Source organism: Malurus melanocephalus, unplaced genomic scaffold (assembly GCF_030028575.1).
Source record: "Malurus melanocephalus ecotype Western Australia unplaced genomic scaffold, MMel_1.1 scaffold_4, whole genome shotgun sequence".
Classification (NCBI taxonomy): domain Eukaryota; kingdom Metazoa; phylum Chordata; class Aves; order Passeriformes; family Maluridae; genus Malurus; species Malurus melanocephalus.
Genome location: NW_026623236.1, coordinates 1530503 through 1555097, shown reverse-complemented (window position 1 = coordinate 1555097; position 24595 = coordinate 1530503). Strand labels below are relative to the sequence as shown.

The 24595-nt window shown below is 40.7% G+C and overlaps 1 protein-coding gene across 4 annotated transcripts in view; it reads right to left on the bottom strand.

Moving 5' to 3' along the window:
* The window catches only part of FAM135A (family with sequence similarity 135 member A), a 77867-nt gene extending 55260 nt beyond the window's left edge, over positions 1–22607 (bottom strand). For 3 of the 4 annotated variants that reach the window (XM_057368865.1, XM_057368883.1, XM_057368896.1), the window contains exons 1-3: positions 22302–22607; positions 7685–7770; positions 3960–4080 (exon numbers count right to left, since the gene is read on the bottom strand). In XM_057368865.1, the coding sequence (XP_057224848.1) occupies positions 3960–4036 (77 nt within the window). In that variant the 5' untranslated portion in view covers positions 4037–4080; positions 7685–7770; positions 22302–22607. Of the gene's footprint in view, positions 1–3959; positions 4081–7684; positions 7771–10416; positions 10496–22301 lie in introns of those variants that run through there. The other variant, XM_057368875.1, reaches the window with a different exon arrangement.
* Between the last annotated feature and the right edge of the window lie 1988 nt (positions 22608–24595).

Genomic DNA, 24595 nt, shown 5'->3' with positions numbered 1-24595 from the left:
CATACAAATCACTAGTGAAGCCTCTAGCTCGTTAGATTTGCCATTTACAGGTGAAAAAGCAATACACAGCTCCAGGGAAATGAAAACCTCATCTTCTCACAAGTGAGGGTTACCAGGAAACACTTTTCACTCTTCTTTCTACCTACAGAAAAGGTATCACTTCCCCAGTTAGACACCAGGATCCATCATCCCATGGTAGAACATGGGAACTTCAACTGAGCACTACAAAGTACTGTGGCACTTTCAGTAACCAGTTGTTTGGAATCAGACATTCTCAACACATTTATACCTAAGTTCAGGACACATATGTATGCTGGCACATACAAAACATATATGTAATTGCAGGGGGTAAGCATCCACAGTCCACCGCAGAAAACTGAGTGGCAACCTGTTCTTACAGCAACGTCTTTCAACTTCAGCTTGAACAGCTTTAAGTTGAAGGAGGGTAGAGTTAGATGAGAYATTAGGAAGAAATTCTTTTACTCAGAGGRTAGTGAGGCACTGGAGCAGGCTGCCCAGAGAAGCTGTGGATACCCCATCCCTGKAAGTGTTCAGGTCAGGTTGGATGGGGCATTGACTAACCTAGTCAATGGAAGGTGCCTTCCCCATGGCAGGAGGGTTAAYACTARATCTWTAATGTCCCTTCCAACACAAGCCATTCTGTGAGTCTATGCAAAGCTTACTGAYACTACTGATCCAGTATCAGTCCATAACAGGTGCTACTGGTCACCAGCTTTAGGCTGGACTTTGCACCACTGACCATAACTCTTTCAGCCAAATCATCCAACCAGTTTTCCACTCAACTCATTCATTTCTGCAGTCAASCTAAGTTATGTTTCCTTTGTCTTTACAGAAGGTCAGTACTACAGAGCCCACACCTTACTGTAGCCTTAATGAGCTAAGATAACAAAACAGCCTGAAACCTCACTATCTCAGATAGTATTCTCACAGGTCCCATACAAATACATTGTTTTAATTCATTTTGTCACTCAATACTTGCATATCAGTCACCRCTCGGTCAAAAATTCCAATGTTCACATCTCCCAAGTTCAAAAGAAAAATTGTGTAAAGCCTTACTTGAATGTGGTAACAGATAAAAATAAACCAATGGAGTTATCTGGTACAAGCTGGGTTTAAAGCAAATGGCATAGTTATAAGAAAACAAGAAATGTCTGCATTGCTTTGGAATAGTAACAGTAATCTAAAAGTAAAGAAAACACTCGGCTTTAGAGGGTTGCTTAGGAGAATATAATGGTTATAACCCTTCAGATAAATATGATCTCGAGTGATGAGAAATTTTGGCTCAGTCTGCACTATTTAGATCAATTTAGATCAGCAGAATGGTTTTGAGGCACTTTACCCAGTGACCCTGGTTTGCTGTATGCTGGTTCATTCACTGAGAGCTTTCCAGTCATTAGAACTCTTATGTCTCCTGAAGAAGCTAAAACTACTCTCACCTACCTGTCACAAAATGAACTTCAACCCCTGGGGGCACGAAAAGGTCTGAACCAACTACTCATATGAACAACTTCAAATTACACTCATGATGCAAAACATCTGGTCCAGAACATGAGGTTAAAATCTAGTCTGAAGTAACCCTGGAACCACATAAATATAGGGACATGAACACTGCCTCTAGTAATTAATTCCTTAAATACCAAATTTAATGGATARTGTAAACACAGTCGTGTGCTTCTGGCAACTGTAGTGCCACTACAGATACAAATCCAAGAAAATACGATACAATTGTATACAAGAGTTGGCAGATTTCTTCAAATAGTTATAAAAGCAGAAGGAGAGTAAAACACGTTTGACTGGATATTGGGATATGTGGACTCTACTGAAAGGGAGGGGGGTGAGGAATGTGCAAATTTCAATGACCAAACTGAAGTCAGTTCAAGACTGACATCGAAAATATGTAAAGGTGAACTTTCAGACTGACAGAGTGATTCAAAACAAAAGACAAAGCTGTAAAGAAAAACAACTAAAACTGAGCAGAAGGAAACTTAGGCTGGAAATTATGATATCTCCAATAATTGAATGAGTGAGAATCTGGACTCACTCTGCAAGCAAATACCTTGGATAAAAATATACTAATTTTTAAGAAGGAGCCTGATGTGATTACTTGCAATTRCCAACATTTTATTCTACAAAACTGAGAAGGTCATAATGTCTCTAACACAAGCCTCCCATGCTGGGTAAGCTTGAATGTACACAATACAATCAATTCTGTACTTGATTTTAGTGAAACCATGCTAAACACAGTGGTAGCTCAAAAACAGGAGGCTAACAATGAAACAAAAGATTTTCTTTTCTGCTCATTCAATCCATTATCCAAGCGCTTCTCTAGCAACAGGARTATTACCTCCTGTCCGAAATAAATACAAAGACAGTTCCCAAGAAAAATACTAGAATTTACCCAAATTGAATTTATTGCACTAGTCACATTTCTCAGTCTGTCAGATTATTCTAGAAGCTCTCTCTTCTTCCCAACATTAATTTCTACGGGAACGTGCCCAGAGTTAAAGGTTCAGCTTGAAACCAGAGAAGTTKTATTTCCTCATGTCACTTTTCTCATTATGTCAGCATTTCACCTCTCTGAACTTGCCYTGGGAATTTACTGCTTTTTAGCTTACTGCAAGTATAAGCTAAAAAGAAACATGCCTGGTAAAGCACTGGTAATTATATAGCAGTGCTTTGCTTCTCAACTACCTTTCTGAGGAACCATTTGAATTGTAATGTTAAGAGAACCAAAACATGCTCTTCTCTTCAGGTAAAAACTAAAAATCCTAAGGCATMACTCTAATAGAGTAAATGTACTGTCATGCTCTACCCTCTCCTTCCACACCAATTTCAGAGATTAAAAAAGGCTACAGTTCAAAAGACTGTACTTTTTAATTGAAGTAATTAGGATATTCTCAGTGTTTTCCCAGACCTCTTAATCCTTCTCTTCCAATGAAGGGTGAAATTACTATTTTCCCTAAAATGGGGWCAGTTTGTTACATAAACTTTGACTGCATGTCATAGCAAACATAATGGGTCATCACTTCTGTCAACCCCTTAATTGAATTGAAAACAATTCTCACACACACACACCTGACTTGAACTATGACAAGGCTAAAAACAAGAATGTATTTTCTTGCCACTAAAATGTTTCTGAGGAAAGTTACTCTACAATGTTTTGGAAAAAGTAGCTATCATCAATCAACACTGATAGAACTGCAAACACTGATACAGTCTAAACCCTAACATGCATTTTTACTGTAGTCTACTGGAAGATTGACAGAAGGCTAATGTACCACAACACTAAAGGACCAACAATCATTAGTAACTTCAAAATAAGCTACAAAAGATTATTTCCTGCATAACCATGAGAAACAAGGACTCAGAAAGTCATCAAGGACAATCAGCTAATATCAAATGAAAGGAATGTGAAAAAGACTTTTAAAGATGACATGGAGTAAGAGGAGATCAAGAGAGTCATAAGAGGCAGTATGGAGACCTGTGTAACTGGAGGCACAGCACAGTGAGAGGACAGAAGCTGGTGAAATTCTCCACTGCCAAACTGATAAACGAGTAAGTTAATTGGGGCAAGACTATTTCTAAAATATTGAAGAGAAACACCTATCAAATTTCAAACAAAAGGGATTACAGAAATTAAGATATGCAAGGGCAAAGGCCTTGGTAAGAATATAATGTACTCTCTGTATCTGCAGGTTTTTCCTCATCTCCAATTAGACACAAATATTGTTTCACAACTTAGGTTTTAAGAAAAATTATTTGAGTTTTCAGTTTTAAATCCTAGAAAGAATATGATTTTCCAATTTGGAATTTAAAAAGTTTGGATCACTGTAAAAATAGTAACACATGAAGCAACACTACATGACAGTGAAGCCATTAAGGTCTTTCCAACAGCAGCTATCCAATGCAGTAAAATTTGGAAGAACATGCTACCTTACCCTCTTTGAAACAAATCGACATTGAAGAATTTGTGGAGCTCCACGGAGAATTCTACCATAGCCTGAACTTCACTCATGTTTATGAGGATGAAGAAGTCAAAACTTGTCAGCACCTTAGTTACTGAAAACAAAGAGAAAACAAACTATTTAGAACACAAGCTGGGGATAATGCCCATCTGGTCCTAAAAAGGAAAATGCTTATAAACAGTTTTGCACAGCTTCCTTAAATATGCACGCCCTGAGGTAAACAAGAATATAGGATGTACCAAATTCAGCTCACAGTAACTTCTACCTTTCTTGTGAAGGAATCAAATGTTATCAGAGAAGCATCACAACACATTGTCAGCATAATACAATCCTGGCACGTACTGATACCTACATACTGCAGCTCTGCTCTGGTACTTGGCTGGGGAGGAAAAAAATATCACCGACAAGGAGAAAAAGTGCATGGGCCGCTTCCAGCCCTTGTTGGTGCAGAATGACCATGCAGGCAGTGGTGCCTCAACTCTGACATGAGGACAGGAACAGCTGAATTACAGTGTAGCCAAATAGYAAAGAGAAAGTGTCTGACCAGGTCACGTAAACCTTTAGATGGAGAAATTCCAGGGGGAGGGCAGGAGTTAAGGAAGGCAACATGCTTATTTTTAGTCCATTTTTTTTGTAGTAAAGTGTTAATTCCCACTGTCATCTTCACAGCCACAGACTGGCAAGTTCCTGCTAATTTACAACTGCCTGCTGATACCTAAATTAAATCCTACAGATTTAACTAAATTCTGCTGGTTTTCCTTCAACACTATAAACTAGATTAATTAAACAGACTACACTTTCTGCACACACTTGTCTTCAAAACTTCCCAGTTTCTGCAAGCACCGTCTGGTTTGAGGACTAAGCAAACAAAAAAAATTTAAACAGGCTATTGTTGGTGCCCTTAGTCCATTTTCCTGGTTTTGATGCAGAAGAAGTAGACGTCTGGAGATTGAACGGATTATGTGCTTTTTTGTTTCTAAAATTTTGAACATGCATTTGGGTGTTTGTGAAGTAGTAGGCAGTACTACTGGGACTGAAACTACTAGCTAGCAAAAAAAGTCATCACTGCAGCAGGTATTAGYCAGCTGAAAGCAGAGTTACCTTTAGGGGCACAACCTCTAACTACCAACTAAATTATCTTAGCATATGACAGGTAAGAGTTCCCTTTCTGTACTCACTCTTGAGGAGCTGAAAGGCTTCAAGTACCGTAACACAGGTGTAGATTTTACACTATAAACAAGATGTTAATTCTGACCTTGGTTCAATGGCGAGTACAGGGACTCTGAACATACTTTACAAATGCACAGGAACAGTACATTACTGACGTAACAGGGGAAGGAGAAGAAGACCTTTTCTGCATTAAGACAACATGAAGAACTCAGATCAAAGACCCTTACCGAAAGACCAAAACTAGAGCATCTACATGATGCTATTAACCCAGTTTGTCTAAAAAATATTGTCATCAGTTAATTTCARTCAAAGGAATTCAAGAGATTAACTGAAAGACGCCACAAGTTTTGCTACAGTTTARTGTTAAGACTGGCACTGACAACCTACACAGCTTTGCAGCAATCCCTCTTCCATCGCTTTGTCCATAATATTGTGTCCCCCATGGTCTTTAAAGCTAGAATCAAGAGTKTCTGCACTCTAGTTCTCTGGGGCTGCAATACTGCATTATCACATGGGCATCACCTACCAAAATGCAAATATATYTTCTGCATATGAAACCTGACCTGCCACGGAGCAGAGATCCAGAGATCCTAGACCTACTGTGATCCTTGGCTGCTGGGCAACAACCCCTGTGGGCTGTGCATGAAACTGTCCAGCACCTCAGAAGGAACCATCTTTAAAGCAGTCACATAAAAGCAAAAGGATAACGTATGGATGCCATGGGGCAGTCTCATCCAGCTCACATTTTGATGACATTACATTCTTGATGGAGGAAGACGTCACAAGGCTCTGACTTCCCAGAASAGTGAGCAGTGCGAAGTCCCTGAACACTAAGAGAGGGAACACTATTCCTGTAGCTGTTGTTGGGCCATGTTCAGGGTCCCTCAAGTCCCCAGCAGAAAAACCAAGAACAAACCAGAACTAGTCCAATCAAGCAAGCTCAACGGTCCACTTTATGAATGAGTTAATTCAACAAAAGAACCTAAGAGAGACACACCTTGCATCACTGCCAAAAGGGCTGCCCAGTGAAGTTGTGGTACACCTATTGTGTATAATATGGCTCTAGCTGGGGCCACTCCCTCCCTTCTCTATCGAGCTTACTTAGCACTCCCAGCCAGGCCACTAAAAATCGCCTGGCAGGCAATTTTTTTTCCCTGAACACCAAGCAGTGTCCAGCAGCCACAGGCCTGCATAACACAACACAGTGCATTTTAATCCAGTAATGCAGCTCCTGCTCAACTACCAACGGTATTTTGGAAAAACAAGCRTCTATGCCTTGCTCCAGTACCAACTGCAAAACCAGTAAGAAATTCTGTGGCACAGGTCACAAAATAGCAYCTCCAGCAAGCAGTGATGCATTCTGCCACAGGTACCCAGGGCTGCAGCTGTCAGGCGACCACTGGAAATATTATTCCATGTGCACCTTCAACTGAAAGAAGGGGAACATTCACTGCCCTGGGCTGACATAAACCACATCACTACTTTTCTGCCAAAGTCATTCATATCAGTGCAAAGGAAAACAGCACAGAGCAGTTATAGTTCTGTGAACTATATAACAGAAAGTGTTATGCAGTGATTAAATATTTTAAATGAGAAACTCGACTTGGACAATGTACAAAGTTTGCACACAAACAAACAAAGCCAACAAAAAAATCCTAAACTCAGGTAGAGCTACCGATTGTATAGATTCCTTACAAATTTACAGCTACACTTCACAAACTTCAACTACATTAGAAGTCCACAATTCATTTTAATACTTAATGAGTTTACTGTTGTATTTTAAAGCACATCATTAGCATTTRGAAACCAAACTATTAAACTGCACGAAAGAAACAAAAAATCCTTCAGTAAGAGCTCTCTACATATGAAAAACAGAGTTTAATGCAGCACATAAACTTGTATCAGAGGGTCTGATAATAAATGACAGTATCTTAATACACAAGTTAGAAAAGGGGGGTTCTACACTTTTGGTAGCTACTTAACATTTATAATCRAAACAGTACTTCAATATTCAAAAGYATTTAGWGCACTGAGACTTAACATCACCAATAGTTAAAACGTCAGTTAAAGCCACTTGATCCTACACTGAAAGCTAAACCTTTCCTTTCCTTCACACTTCTGAGGGTTTACTTATTTTCCTAAGCTGGGAAATCTCCTATTTATCTTGGCCAGACAATGCTGTCCCACCTTAGCTCACTACTTCTTTAGTTAWCCAAACTAATCTTTCCTGAGGCCACAGTACCAAGTGGATCATAGGATACCATATTTTAAAAGTCCTTTTGAAGGAAAAAAAAATTCTTGTGTTTCTTGTTTATATTTCTTTTCTAAATCCATCATTTTAGTGCTACTTTATACCAGCTGCATCAGAGCATTTGAGAGTGAACTGAAAAGACAGAAACCTCCTAAACCAGCTTTGTTTTCAGAAAAATGATTGTGTAACACTGCCATTAATCTAGCTATTTGCACTRGGAACTGCAAGACAACACTAAGAAACAGAACTGCAAAAAGATGTTCAAAGAATGTCTTACCTGTACTGGTAAATCCTCCATTTTCGTATGTCAATCAACCAGTCTTCCAGTTCTCTGCTACTGCTGTCAAAACCATGCTGCTCGAACTAAAAGACAAACAAACAAACAAACGTTTTACTAAGAACAACATCTCTAGAATGTTTTASTACTTACGTATTTTGTTCTCTTTTCCTGCATTCCAATAACAGCCCTTACCAAGACTTCTCCCACAATCATACAAAAACTGCCTACCAGCATTCTTCAATCTGCCCTTGGGTCCTGCACTGTAGTTTTCAGCTCTCAAAGTGTAGCAATCTGATGTGTATTTTTACAAAATAATGCAAAAAAATAAAACTTCTTGTGAAGCCAATGCTCTGGCAAAGCTGACATTGCTACGTCCAGCCAAACCATCCCTGTCTCCACAGAGGAATTCTAAGATCCAGCTCCCAGGCGTACACGTTCAGCTATCCCACAGCCTCCCCAGTCCTCACAGAGACTCTCAGCTCACCAGCAGCAACAGCGACAAAGAGGTAGGAGGATATTCTGGCCTGAGTCATCAAATACAGCTCAAGCCCCCACGCAGCCTTACATAGCTACCAGGGAGGAGACAACTGATGAGAACAGGTCTGATGARATTCTCCTGGAAAATTTTATGTTCCTTCTCCACAGGAGACAAAATTCAGGGGACAAGGAGGAGAGCCTTAAGACCACAAACCACATTTTCTTAGAGCAAACATTGCAGGTAGGTCAACACCACCGAATATTTTGAAACTTTCCCTGAAGGTCTTGATAAACCACTACCTTAAAACTGTTTATTAASAATCAGTTCATCTCTCCTGTACTCTGAAATCATTAGTATACTTAAAAAATACAATAAAAAACCACAAAATGTCTTTTTTTATCTGATGACCTTTAGATTTCAATGCCATAGAAAAGAGAACACTCCCCTCTTAAAGGAATTTTGCATATTTTCTGTATGTATATTTTGGAGAAATACAAACACAAAATCTATCACAGCTTGTGCAGCCAAGCTGTGAAATTAAGGTGGTTTTGCCTTAGCTTCAGAGGGAAGAAAACAGAAAGTAGAACACAAAAAAACCCATTATCTGGATTTTTTTTTTTTAAACAGAATTCACTTGTCCATGTCATGTTGGTATAATATCTTTGGTACCACAAATTATCAATAATGAACCAGCAAAATTCTGATGCCATAATGCTGCATAAAAATGGCACCAACTTTTATTACCTTTGTTTAACAATGCATTACAGCCTGTGTCATACAAGTTGTCTCTTAAAGCAGACTGAGCTCTTTTTTTTAAAAGAGCGAGAAAACATGCAAAATTCAGAGTAGCTCAAYTTCTTTTAGCCTTAGATTAAGTATTTTCTATTCAGTGGAAATCAAAAGTAAAACTGGAGAATCTACAAATGAAAATACAACAAAGCATTCATTCTRCTCTACTCTGTTTATAGCTGTTCGGTTAACATTCTTCAAGTAATATTTTTGTTCAAAGTTGTTGTAGGGACTTTGTACACCTCCACCCCTGAGCTTTTTCACCCGTCTTCTTCTCCTCTATGCTCAGAGATCCAGCACCTGCCAACACAAATTCAGCCAYCATCTATCTCTGGGCTGATGACTCACAGGTTTGTCCCCCCCACCTGAGAACKGCCTGCAATTCCAATTTTAGCTGTTTCTTGGACACTGCCTTCAGCTGAAACTTAGTGTGGTGCAAAGTTCTTGACCTGACCAGCAAGGCTATTCCCAGTGCCTGCTTTCTGAGGGTGCATACTAGAACAATCTGACTGGAAACCTAGACAGTGTTTTTCATTTYATTTTCTCTGGGTTCTCATACATGTTGGCATGACTATACAGAAGAACTGCCAAATTTTTCTGCATGTGATTAAAAATATGTCCCATCTATCCATACAGTCAAAACTCATCCAAGCTAATATCCTTTAATTTTAATTACTGTGAGGCTGAAAAAGCATAATTCACTGCATGTATTAGTTCAGCATGGTGCTGCAAAGAACCAGCCTGTTATTTTGATCATTCCACCTATCTCTCTACATTCCCTGCTGAGAGAGCCTGGACTACTGCATCAAGCATAACTCCCCTGTCCTTTGAAATCCTTTCACAGCTGTGCAGCACCCGGTATCACAGTGTTCTGGTTGAGACTAGAGCTTCCCAGCACTAGAAATAAACCCTGCTACTCCATAATTAAAAAGCTGAGGGTGTAGAAAAGAAATGGTAGTTGAATTTTGGATTGCATAATCATCATGTAGTAAAACAARCAAACAAACAAACAAAACCCTTAAATGGAAATGTCCAGAATACCTTATTCAAATCATTATCCCGATTTTAAAAAGACAACACGACTACTAGAAAAATACTTCAGAACAGACAGCTTTATATCAGGACTTCCTAATTTTTTTAAAAACTTCACAGTCATAAATAATTATGTGAAATAAATAACTACACATATAGTTAAACAAKGACCTAATTTCATAGGCTCAGGGCAAAACTCAACTATTACAATTTTTTTCCTCCCTGCTTCTATAAGTCTAAACTACTTCCCAGCCAACCACAAGGTTGGATTCTAATAAAGTTAATGCAAGGTACCRAAGACATTTTAATGGGCTAGATAAACAACCAACTTAATCAGGCATTAAAATTCAAGTTTTCATTTTTTTTGCTTTAAATTTAGCACCAATATCTCRTCCTCTAATGCAGCACACTGATAAAACAACACACTCACCACTTTGAGCTGACAACTTGATTATTCCTACTGTGCACAGAAGTCATTAAGATGTTGCATTTATTTCTTTTCTTCTCCCCTATTAATAGATCATACATGTGATACAATAATTCATCTTGAACACTTATTAGGCTTATTCCCTTCTATCCTAGCATTGGTCTTTGTCTGTTTGACAAATGACATGTTATTTCTAAGGTTCCTCATTAAAAAGTTTAACATGAAAAGTTCTGTGAGAGTTAAAAGCTCTCTTTCTTATGGATGTGTTCTTCTCCCTCTACTACAAAACCTTCTGCTACAAAACAGAYCCCATGCTTACAGATTTCTGTATTTTCCCCTCCCACTGTTAGGGAACTAAGTTCAGTGTCTTCTCTCTTCAGTCAAAAACTTACATTACACAAAAACTGCATCATCTCTGAGATCCCTTCTCCCCTTTCTCATTAAAATGAATTGAGCAATGGTTTCAACAGTAATTTGCACAGAAAATGGAAACAGAATATGAACAAACAAACCTGAAAGTTTTGCCTTGTACAAAGGCTTCCCCTAAAAACAAAATCCAGATTTTAAAAATCATTAAAGGGGTATSAAATAACTGGCACAAATGTGACTGCCTTTGAGTCAGGAACAGCTAAAATGGAGCATTTTGTTGATAAGCACTAGCAATTCAGGATATGTGCTACTACATTATGCCAGCCACCYTGTCCCACTTTGGTCCCATACAGTGGCTGAGTGAGAAAAACAAATTTCCCCACACTCATGCTAAGAACCAAGGAGAGGGGACAGTGCAAATCAGCAGTAAAGCTGGGGTATCTTAACAACARTGACGAAAATACCTCTAACTACAGCAACACTAATGTATCTAGAAATACATCTGCAAATGTAGAAAAAATTCACTATATTAATTACTTGGTTTGTTTATCATTTTCCTTTAATGAAGTCACATTTCCTTGCCTATTCAGAAGAGCAATATAAAGGTAAAARCAAAATGAAGTGCTTACACTTAACAATCAGTCTTTTGGAATTTTACGTGAGAAGCATATAMGGATCTTACAGTAAGTGGAAAAAARAAAAAGCAGGCTTTAATATTTTGACTTAAAAAACCAAATTGCATAGCTTAATGCATTCACCTTCTCATAAACTCCTGAATTTATGTAGGATGTTTCAGATAATAAATAATAAAGTAGGAGAGGAAAGCTTACTAAAATAATTTGATTCTGTCCAAAGGAATAGGTTCTTCATAAAATATTGAGAGTYTAAGTCTACTTAAAACATACTTGATTTTCCTCCTTACACAAAGGAWGAAAGTGCCCTCTCTTTGAATTCCATGTCCCAACAATGTCATTAAATGAAAAATAACTTTCATATGGATGGATGAATTTGRCATCAAAATGTCTGCAAATGACTGTTAATGTCATTACTCTGCCCCATTTTATGAATCAAGTCTCCCAAAGAGAGTTGCAACTTCTCTCCCACCAAAAACAAACTTATATGCAAAAAAATAAAGCTCTGATTTAAAGAGAATTGAAAAATAAATGAACTGTATATGATCAGTAAATTATGTTTAGTATGTAATAAAAATTCAAAAGGTATTATTGTCCTCTGTAAATAAAACCRCACAATTTACAGAGTTGAGTCATTGTTCCGATACCTGCTCTGAGGTCATTCTTTGACAAGACAGTACATACAGTTTAGATTTGACAGTTTGATTTTGTATTGGAAGGCTTTATGCCAAATAGTTACTGTATTTCCTCCCACAGTAGGCATTGAGACAGCAMAAATGATATATTGTATACTCTTATTAACTTAAGAAATGTGATAGCTTGGCTGCCTGATCGAAGTTACATTAAGGGATAATCTGAYAGTAAATCTGATCCAGGATCAGTGGTCACAAAACCACTTCCTTGGTAGTTCCTACAGTAATAGCATTGGTAGCGATAGGCTGGATCAGCCAACACAGAAAAACAGTGACTCTAACAGAACTTTCTTACAAATAYAGCTTCTTTCAGAAATGCACAAGGGTACTGCATCAAAATCTATTTTACTTTTCCACATCTAATGATAATAAGCCACTATAAAGGCAGCTGATTWGGGGCTGGCTACTACATCTTTAAAAATATAATCCTTGATTTCACTTTTTTTTCATAGAAYCACAGAATCATTAAAGTTGGAAAAGACCCCTAAAATCATCAARTTTAACYTTTAACCTAACCCTGCTATCTCCACTGCTATCTCCCCAATAGATCATGTCCTCAAGTCCCAACTCGACCCTTTTTAAAACTCTTTTGGGAACAGTGATCTCAACATTGCCCTAAGGCACCCTTTTTCAGTTGAACCACCSTTTCAGTGAAGAAATTTTCCTATCTAAACCTTCCCTGGCACAAWTTAAGACTGCTTCCTCTCACTCTATCAGCTGTTACTTGGCAGAAGACACCTACCCCCATCTTGCTACACGCTCCTTCCAGGTAGCGGCAGAGAGTGATAAGGTCTCCCTTGAGCCTCTTTCTGCAGGCTAAACATCCCCAGCTCTTCACAGGACTCGGGCTCCAGACCCTTCACCAGCTCCATTGCCCTYCTGTGGACTCATTCCAATATCTCAGTGTTTGTCTTGTAGTGACTAMACCAGAACTGGACACAAGAATCGAGATGCACTCTCATCTGTGCGAGTACAGGGGGACAATCACTGCCCTGGTGCTGCTGGCCACACTATTTCTGATTTCCTTGCGGTTTGGCTTCCAGTTTCCTACCACTTTAACAAATCAAAAAAAAAAAAAAGGAAAGCATCACAGCACATAAATTTAGGTTAGAAGTTTGATTCTTCGATCTTTAGTTCAAAAAAACTCAAACCTAAAAACAATACATGAAAATACAAAACATTGGTTTTAACTTCTCATAACACCTGYCCACTGCCTTTATTCAATACCTGCCTGAGGCAAGTCAGATATTCTTATTTTCTTCTTCCTTTGACAATGATTTTCTGATGCTCTACAAAACCTTGTCTACAACTGACGCCTCTTCTAGGACCCTCTCTATACCTCTTCTGAAACAAAAAACATGCATTAATTTTACAGTYAAATCCTTATTATTCCAGTACAAAGTGCAATTCAGTTACAGTTGAATGATACAAGTGTAAAGCTGAAGGACAATTCAGCAGCCCACCACTGCAAGCAGTGACCTAAGGAGGTTATAAAAACTATTTCAAAATGTGCTTTAAAGCTTTTCAMAAATATACTGTAGCAAACAAACATCTACATGTCAATTTGGCCTAAGAATTTAATCACTCTTATTGCTCACTTTTCTTCATATTGATTAGGTAAGGAAGAGATACTTTTCTCTGTAACCTAAGGTGGCACCTTCAGCAGCTTATGTCTTGCACACATCCAACTCTAAGAGCACTAAGTTGAAAGATATCTAAATTCTAAGTTCACTCACCTATTACCAAAACCAGTCAAGTACAAGATTTTAATGTTCTGTCCTTAATGTTCCCCACTCTCTTTTCTACCACTGAAGCCTGGAGCAAAACCGATCTGACCTAAMARMAAAAAAMAAAGCAAAAAAAAAAAAACAAAAAAACCAAAAAAACAACCCAACAAACAACACCAAAAACCAAACGAAACCCCCACAAACAAATAAAACCAAACAACACACATTCCCCACTCCCAAGAGAAAAAACAACCCACAATAAAATTTAAACACTCCCTACTTTTTTTAGCTGTTTAGAAGAGAAGGGTCTAAACACAGCACATAGAGTRCTGTGTGTGTTTTTTATTGACAAATGCACAGGCAAAGAAGTCTYTGAAGAAACAAGTATCAGGTAAAGATAACACTCATCAGCTGGTGGACAGCTGTGATGGTAGCTTGAACAAACGGAGCAGAGCTTAGCATGCACACTWTAAGAAGACTGGATGTCAATAAGCACCATGAGAAAACAGGGCATTATGTGTCAGCAGTGAAGTCTTTAAATTATTTCCTTTGGCTAGCCTTGCAGACTTGCTCACACCCATGCCACAAACAGCCATCTCTGCAATTGTGCTAGCAGTTGTGGGAGGCAAAATGCTTCTCAGCACCAAACCAAATCTTTACAGCTATCCTGGAGGTTACCTCGTAAGTTACTGGTGACTGGGGAGAGGGGGTGGGTTTGGTTTGGTTGTAGTTTCTTTTAATTTAAACAGCAACATTTCACTGATTTAAATACAGAATGGTTCCACAAACAGCTGCACTGATCTATCTCAAAGTGCCTRTATCAACATCTAACCCTAAAGAGGCGAGCAAGGGCATAGCAGGAATTTAAGCCACCTTTGCTGGCGAAACTACACAAAGTCTTCCACACTAGAAACAGCTACACAAGTTTCTGCCTCAGGTGCTCATTCACATCTTCGTTGCATCAACACGTCTTCTGCTCAACAGTGCCAAGACAGTGCTCGTGGGACAGCAWTTTAAAATTAATTAGTTACCATTTTAGAATAATCTATTTTTGCAGGGCTTGATCAGATCACTTCCTTATCCAGTTTCAAAGCACAGCTCTACAAATAGCAGTGCCATCGAGCACAGGGAAGGGAAGCGAGCAGCAGCACCAGCAGTTCCCTGGCCAGTTGTCCCCTCTGCCTCCGTAAGCCGCAGACTTGGCAAAGCAAAGCAGAGGTCTCAGTAGCAGGGCGAAAAAAACTGCCCCCCTTCACAGTCATGCCTGRGGCAGTATTTTTACCCTCCATTCTTTCCTTTGATTCACTTCAAAAGTTGAACAGTAACCCCCTACCCCACTTCTTCCATGGATGGACACAAGGCCAGAGCCCAAGTAGAAGCTCAGTCTAACCTCTCCCCTGGTTTCCCAGGGACGCAACGTCTCATCTGGGAACTCTCCCTGGCAACTCAGACCATTTCCTTCCAGAGAGAGGCATGGATGGATGGAAAGCTGAGCAGCTTCCAGCAGCTTTGTCCCAACAGGCCCAGAAACACGTTTGGCCTGCAGAGTTACCAACCGACACATCTGGTGTCAGGAGACCCAAACAATTTTTGCTGAAGAAGGGCTCTTCCACTCCCCGTCATGGAGGAAGAGGCAGGGCTGCCCTAGTCAGCACAGCCTGCTCCACCTGAGCTCCACAGGCTGCAAGCCTCCCTGACAGTTCTGGCATTGCTCCTCYCCTACTACAGAGCCAGAATATCTTACTAAAGAGTCCCTATTAAACAGACAAATAAATAGAGCAGCATTACCAAATTCAGTTTCAAGATTTGCTTTTGTTTATTTTACAGCTTGAAGGCTTTATGCCCCTCTTACCTCCTGCTGCCCCTGTGGCATTTCACTARCAAAACAACACTGACGAGTGAGAAGCTGCTACAAACACTGACACAAACCTGAAATGGCAAGACACTGTTTCCAAAATAACACATTGGAAATAAAACACATGTAATGATCACCTTTCGTAACTTCAATGGGTAGACTTGAAGGGTTACATCAAAACAAATCAGAAAACTGTTTTCTGAATTAGCTTGAACCATCACCAATGYTACTTAATTTTTGACAATGTTTTGTACAGAACTGTTTTTGCTCACTCCTTTTCTCCTACCATTTACTTGTCATGTTTAGTTAGAATTCTTGTACTAATGTTTTGTAATCATTAAATCCCTTACATGCTACTTTCAAATTTGCTACAACTAGAACAAGTAAAACCACCCCTTAAATACAACACAACACATCCAGGGAAGARAAGGCCCAATAACTAGGAACCAAAGTTATCAGATGCTTTCCCTACCCTGTTGATAGCACGGCTGGTTGCTTTTCAAACAGGTTGTTTCTTCCTGTACTACCTGAGAAGGACAAACTATACTCACCGGCCACGAAAATTCATCTTTCTAGCTAAACTACATCAGCTTTTACATGTTTGAATCAAAAGGTAGGTAACATATCTGTCAGAGCTTCTAGTCACCAACTCAAATTCAGCCCAAACATTAATAGAATTATCTGGCACTCAAACCAATTTCAGAGACAATGCACCTTCCACAGAAAAAGCTGTCTCTTAAGAACATGCAAAATTAAATTAACAGCAGGTAAAACCCAGTGTCTCAGAGCTTCTGCCACAGCAACAAGGGCCTTCATTAGAAAAAGAAGTCCAGCATGATGGAATGGCCTCAAATGGGGAGATGTAGGTCCTGACATCCACCTTTTGATGAAGTATTGACCTCATTCATTACAAGGCTTTTTCCTCTAAGCTGTTTACATGTAAAGCAATGAAACATATTTTCTAATATCTATGGTTTATCATTTCAGTATTTCAAATATCCTCAATACCTTAGCATGCTTTGATATAGATTATTTCACTGAGGTGAGGGACTGAAGGTCAGAGGTGCCTGAAAATATAAGATCTAGAATTATCTGATAACTGGTACAATCTCAGAATTTTCCCAGAAAATCTTTTAAAAACATATATATGCATTTATAGAAAGCTAGATGGCCGAATAGGAAAGCAATTATAATTAAGTTTAAAAACGCTAGATATGCAACTACTACTACCTCTACCACTAAAATCCAGGAGAATCAATTACACTATTTAAACTGATTTTTTTTTACGTGGAAATACACAATCGTTATGCAGAAAAATTATCAAGTGATAATGGAACTGACAGCCTGGGGAGAAAGTACAGCTTCTTCTACAGAAGCACAAACACTACAACATTTTCCTTGCAAATTTCAATAGAAAGAAGACAAAAGAGGTACTTCAAGCTATTCTAATAAGAAAACTGAAAGGGAAACTTTGCTCATTAACTTTAGAAAATTATCTAAAGCAAAAAGAGAATTCATTTATTTTATAGCCAGAAACCATGACAAAGCATTATCTCTCAACATCCYTTATGCAACAGGTAATGAGTGATTTATGGCATCGTCAGTAAGAGGGATTAATTCATGAGGTCACAGCACGTGAACAAGGTTGTGATTATAGTAAGCAGACTTGCATCTGGAAAACAAGTCAGTTTGTTTTTTCAAAATGTCAGAGGTCAAGTGTAAAGCTACCTGCACGATTAACTGATGCATGCTGTAGGTTCCTTCTTAATTTGGGGTATGGTGTGTACAGGTTTCTGATTTATTTATAAATGAGATTCAGCAAACCACATGTACATGTATATATATATGTATAATTATATATATAAAAATATATATATGCATAATTCTATAGTATTAGAGGCAACAATTTTTTCACTTTTTACTAGAAAACTAAAAAAAGCAAAATGGTATGTTTTCTTTTTTTTCTGATATAAGACTTGTAATTCAGAAATGTGGWCATTTTAAATTTACTTTTAGTAAGAAATACTGATAAATGAAACTTTATATTGTTTCCAACAAAACTGCTTGCACAGTATAAAGTTCAAAATTCTTAGCAATAAAAATGTTCTCTATTTCAAAATCTCTACRGAAAATCCATTTAAAAAAGCACTGAAACCATCTAACAAAAAATAGAATTGAAGTAATTTCACTTTGCTTTAGCATTTTCCACTTTTGTTCTACTTGCAAGTTGAGCTTTGCGAGATTTGATTCTGTTCCTTATATCTCTTCCTGTTCTTTCCAAGAACAGTGCTGTCACCAATTTCCTGCTTGAAGTAAACACAGTTTGCTCACCTGACTTCTTCCTGACCCAAATTATGGCAAACTTATTTCCTCCCTTTCAGAATTTTTTTTCTTGTATAGTCCTTGCTGTATACTCTTGTTACCACAAAGGTTCCAGGTATTGTTCTTTGAGGAAGACAATTTGTACAACAGACTTCTACAAATATCAGCAACATCACATTACCAAATACCAACAGCTTTTGCTACAAATGAATGCATAAATATTTAATTATGTTCATACTTCAACAACATATTTTTCTATACTTAATGAGATGTATCCAATGAATTAAYGTGTTCAAAAGGTGCTTAACAAAATGCTAGAGAAGGCCAAAATGGGCAGATTTTGCGTGTTGCCAAGGGAAAAACACATGGTGTATTAACCTTGACAGAACGTAAGGAAGGACATACTTTACTGTTTTGCCTAGCTGTGGCAGAAGGACATGGAAGCAGCATTTATTTTTTCAGAAGCATAGTATGATTGTAGCAAGATCACAAGGACCAAAAATGTGACTTTTGAGGGGATTTAATCAATCTTCCATTCATGTTTTAAAGAGACAGTGACTTATAGAATCATATAATGCAATCATCAAAGTTGGAAGAGACCTTTAAAGATCAAGTCCAAATGTCAACCCAACACTACCACTGTAATCACGAAACCCTATCCCCAGGATATAGGAACATATAAGGCTTTTGAAGATTGCTATACAAACAAACTTCTCATTAACAAAAAAATCACATTTTCCATGCTTGTTCATCAGGAGGAATACTGAATGCAAGATTAAATAATTAATAATCCAAGAAACTCTGAGTTATGCTCATAGTTAACCAAAAGAAATTAATGYGCTGGTACTTGACACAGTAATACTTGGGCTTCAGGCTCTCTGAGCAATGGCCTGTCAAAGGTAACTGACATAYAACAACAGGCTGGCAAAACAAATACCCATGAGGGACAATTGCTGGTCAACACACAGGTGCTACTCATCTTTCCTGACATGAAAACAAAGCACTAGTGACATTGTATTTTTCCATACAGAGAAAAGGGGGAGGGGGGAAACCCACAGAACAAAACAGCAACTCTTCCACCTTGGTTAACGAGAGTATATTCTGCCAAATCCTAGTCTGTAGGGATGAGAAGATGAAAAAGAATGAAAGGACTTCAAGACAGAAAACAAGAAGTACAAGATGAAACAGTTACTAAGCAAGGATGAGAAACATTAGTCTTGATCAATAACAACTTCAAACACTGAAACAAGGTCAAGAGCAACAAGAATTCACAGCCGTTGATTGTAATTCTCACACTAAGGTCCATCTTTGGTACTGATCAAACTTTCAGATTTGYTCAGGACAGCAACCAGGCCAAGAGAGAGACATAGGCATCAGTACTCTCAGCATTATATTTATAAACATYTGGGTACCTGACTCCTAGACTGGTACAGGCAACCAGGTTCTCTTCAAGGAAAAAAAATAGTACAGGAGCTACAACTCATAATGGGTTCCCAGACTTTTACATGCAGTAGTTCAAAACCTTGACACTCACAATAATCTGCCTCACTYCTTTGCCAGGATTTGCTTTCCTATGCACCTCCCCAGCCAGACAGATGGCTGTGGCATTCATACCCCATTCTAATCACTTCCAGCAAGAGAAGCTCGCACCAAAACACCAGATTGTAACCTGGTGAGAATGAGATACTGATAAAAACATCCTGACAAAGAGTTTATCATATCTCAAAACCACATCCAAGTCCACTAGAACTTGTCAGAGCCTTCCTCAGCAGATAACTGACTAGTAAAGTCAAAAGAGAATGCCAGAGTGAGCACTGGATCTCAGTTTCCACATCTCTCCCTGCTTGGGAACTCAATTCACTAATTATATGTGAGAAAAAAGCACCAGAGACAGTCCTGGAACTGAACTTTGAAACCCAGGTACTGCCAAGGGAAATGTTACAACCACAAAACTGCAGTGTCAGGTAACAGTGTCACATCCCTCATCTGGGCTTCAGAAGAARTGCAAGCGCTTAGCTCTTCTGAAATCTGAACAGAGCCCAATGTGTTATTTTTGAGGTTTTACTTAACTCAAAACAAAAGTAAATTCTATCACAATGGAATTAAATTGAAKCAACAAACGTGTTAGTTTGTCTGGCACATTTTCAAAATCACAGTTTTTAAGACAGATTTCAGTTGCTGCGTGTGCTTTACTATTACTGATTACTGTTCACGCCAAACCTTATCCAGGCCAGCCACACTGACTGTAATTTGAATTGAAGGTAAACATAACCATTTTATAAATAAAGTGTTAATTTCAGATCAAAACCAGTATTTTCACATATCAGTCCACTCTTACCAGTTGTGTAGGACTGCATCTCACACAAGGGATATTTAAACCACTTCAAAGAATGGGTTCAAATTCCTATTCTCTGACTTTTATCAATTACCAAAGGAAACCTTARGAATTGACTTATGCCACTTACAGGGGGAAAATGAAAACAAGTTGGTTCATCCAAGGAAAACGCAAACCAATATTTATCACTGTGCTCTGACATACCAAATGCAGGTACTCAGACTSTGACTACTGGCACAGTCATATGAAAGAAACAGAACAAGATGACAACTCTGTGGTTCATTCATTTAAAGAATTTGCAAAGATATAGCCAGAACCCAGATTACTGTTCACTTCCTACCAAACAGTTTGGTTCCAATGGGCAATGAACTATTGAACAAAATAATAAAAACTATGCTGGAGTACCTAATTTGTTCCTCCACAAATTCAGAATTCTTTCATTATAAAAAGGCTGTAATGTTCTAGCAAAGCACAATTTTACTGAACCAGGAATTTTTATCCCTTAGCAAGGGCCAAGCAATTTTATCTTCACATTCAAAATGCTAAGTTGGAGTTATTTAATGGATGAAAATGTAATGCAYTCCCTTCGACAGTAATAAAGATTCCACAGCATTTGCTACTTGTTATCAGTCAAGCAAACCAAAAGGTGGTGCATGTGGATTTTTGCTCAAGCTTTACCTATTTATTTATAAGACATTAAGCTAGTTGAAAGAATCACTTAAAAAACAAAGTAAAGGCCAGAAAAACAAAATAGGTACTCATGTCCGCTCTACTTGATAAACTGTAAGATCTCAAACAGTAGCTTGTTTACTTTCAGTCAGCAAAATCCACTGCAACCAGGAGAAAGGGGAAGTGGGCTTAAACACATCAGCACAAATACCTCTTTACTTATAGCATCAACATGACTGTAAATCCTCCAATTACAATTTWAAAAAATCTGTTATGCTATGCAACTTCTCTTCCAAGTAGTATGTCTGCAAAGCATAATTATCAAATAAAGCTTTCAAACAGGTTCTGTTGGAAATTTTGCTTAAAATAATACAAGAAAGAATGATTATTTCCACCAGAGTGCTTACTGAKCATGCAAATCCTGCCGAGCGCGCCCCGAGGTTAACTGAGCCCTGACGAGATCCTGCGGACGGTAACGGGGGTTACGAGCATCGGCTGAAGGCACAGCACCGGCTACCACGGCACCCTGCCCGCTCCTCCGGCGGTCCGGAGGGGAACGGGCTGTTCCCGCTCCGACCGGAGGGCGGGAGCCGCCAGTGCCGCCCTCCGCGCACCAGGAAATAGCTGGGAGTTATTCCTACCACTCGGCCAGCAACTTTCCACACTGCACGCAGAAACCATTTAAAAAATAGAAATTAAAATTAACGCCAACCCCCCCCCACCCCCGCCACCACTGTTTCAAACCCTGTGAGGGTCCGGTATTTCTGAGGAAAAGAAAAAGGGGAAAGGCAGCACAGCCTCCGGCAGTCCCAGCACCACGGCCGGCTCTCGGACACTTCCCGGCGGGGACGAGCGGGACATTATTTCTGACCTATTTTCGGCGCTGCCTCGGAGAGATAAACAATCACCAGCGGCGGCGAAACGCTGCTTGGGCAGAAACTTCCCCGGCCCCGAGCCGCTCCCGGGGACCACGAGCCGCCCCCCGACCGGGGGCTCGGGGGGAGCGTCCCCTGCCCCGCGGCGGAGGCGGCCGAGCCCCCCGCCCCGCCTGGCCGCCCACCCGGTCGGGCTGCGGAAAGACCCCCGGAGTTTTCCTGCCAGAGTAAGGGGAAGGGGGGGGAGCTCAGCCCGACACAAACACGTCCCCCGCCCRCCATGCCCACGGCCCCAGAGACAGGCCGGGCACGGAGGGGTGCCCGCCTKTCCCAGCCCTCCGGGAGGAGACGGACACGGTCCCGCCGCTCTGCCCGACCGCCACGCGCCCCCTCGCCGTTCCCCGGCACCGACCTGGGACACAAAGGAGCGGCCGCCGCTGCCCGCCGATCGCCCGTGCCCCCCGCGGAGTCCAGGCCGCGGCAGCACCGGGATGGCGTAGCGCAGGCATCCGACGCCAGCGCCTGCTGCTCCCGCGACGGCCCGTGCCGCCGGCGCTCGCTTAGCGCTGGGCGGGGAGGGGAGGAGGGGGGCGCTGGGAGCCGGCCGAGCGCCGCTTCCTGCTGCCCGGCGCCGAGGGGCGGCGGGTGCCGCAGCCGCCGCTGGAGCGGTGCGCCGGCGGCTAAACAGAGGCCGGTGGTAGCGGCCGCATCCTGGGCTCCCGCGCCGGGCTTTCCACGCCGCCTCGCTCCGGCTCCGAGCAGTCAGTCAGTCAGTCAGTCAGTCTCCCGTGCGGCTCCCGCGGCAGCCGCTGTTGGCAGCGGGAGCCCCGGCTCGCCCCGCGCTCGCGCTCCCCCTGCCGCCCCGCCGGGCCCCTCCCGCGCCTCCGCGGGGCGGCCCCGAAGGGCCGGGACACCCCCGGGGCGGAGGGACGCGACCACCCCGGGCCTGCCCTGGCTGCTTTCAGCCGCGGCCCGCTCCCCACAGACCCCTTCGTGGCGCACGCTGTAAGGCGGGGGAGGCCTGCCTTCTGCGGCGGCCGCCAGCGCCGCCTGCCCGGTGCCCCCTGCCCGGGCCTGGGCACGGAGCAGAGAGCAGCCCGCGGAGAAAAAGCTCCCCGGGGTGGTGGGGGGCAGCGGAGGGGTGGTCCGGCCGTGGCGCACCTGCCAGAGSGTGCAGGACTGGAGGTAATGAGCCTTATGGAGAAAAAGTTCTCGTTTCCGTAGTAAGACTTTTTATCAGTACRTGATACCACATACAAGTAAATCGGCTGTAAACGGCACTAATAAAACTGACAGTGTTGAACACTGAGGAGGAGAGATGCTGAGTTACTACTGTCTCATTAACAGGTGCGACATGTAGCTTGAAAATTAGTTGGTTCAGAGAACTATTGTAAACAAAATGACTGAAGAAAAATCCTATTCTTTCCCTTCTATCTGCTTGCTTTTATCTGGAAAAAAAGATGAGATGTGAAGAAAGCTTGCATGAACGTTTTTTTTCAGACTCTCAATATTGGCTTCTTTCTCAGTGCGGTACCTAACCCTATAGTTGTTTTCCAGAGAGAGGGATTAGAAAGCAGGCAATTTGCTTTTAATTAAAGGGGTCTTTCAGTCCAGTTAGGTGGACAGCAGAGTTAAATTTTGTATGAGTCTTTGCATAGAAGTATTTAAATAATTTTGTCACCAATTGATTTAGCTTCCAGACATGCAAACAGAAAATTGACTGTGAAGTCAGGGAGCCAGAGTGATGCTGGGTTGGGATAAATGACAGAGGGATGAGAAGCTGATTGCAATGGAGTACCAAAAACAGCTTTGTGCGACAAACTTGTGTATTTTCASCACCTTTTGTTTCTGTGAAATGTAATTGAGATTGTACTGCTGGCTGAAATTTACTGCAGGTTGAACTCATGGCTGTTTGGAAATTTAACTTTTGTGAAAGAGGTTTGAGTTCATGGGAGATTAATGATTTAAATGAAACTTGCATCTGATTTATCATGAGCATGTGCCTCAGGACTTTTTTAAAAGGCAGTTTTGAAAGCATCAGTTGCTGCCATTTCGTGGTTTTTATCCTTGATTATTTTGGGATAGGCTTTAGTAACTGCACYGTGGTCCCACAGTCAGTTCTAACAACCAAAAAAGTACTGGAGCAGTTTGTGCATGGTTGACAAAAGGTCTCACCAGACCTAAACACCCCTCAAACTTCAGAAATACAGCAGCTTTGTACTAACAGATGCTCAGCACCAGATAGTGCCTGTGGATCTTAAAAGCCMGATTTTGTTGCAGATGTTCTGGTTGCTGAATAGTCCAGAAGCTGGCCTAGCAGTTTGGATGGGCATTCATATCTGCACAGATAAATTCTTGTCTGGCTTGTAATTTTTTTTTTGKTTTTTTGTCTCTCCTTAACCTTGACCAGACTTCTGCTATTAGGAGAATGTGTCTTGCAAGCTTCTTTGCCGTTTGATGGAGGAAACATTTCTTGGTAACTGTCTTGTCCACTGATATTTCCCATAAATGGCAGAGCTCACATTAGAGAAATCTAATTTCCTCCCTCACCAAAATCCACTTGTGAAGATATATCATCAATCAACCCAGCTGCCAACCTTGCCCCTCTTTTGCATGTGGCAGTGAGTACTGGGGATGGGGTCCACTGACATCTCCCAGGTGCTTTCTGGGGCCTCCCTRTTTGTTCATGTAATGAGGGATGACCTG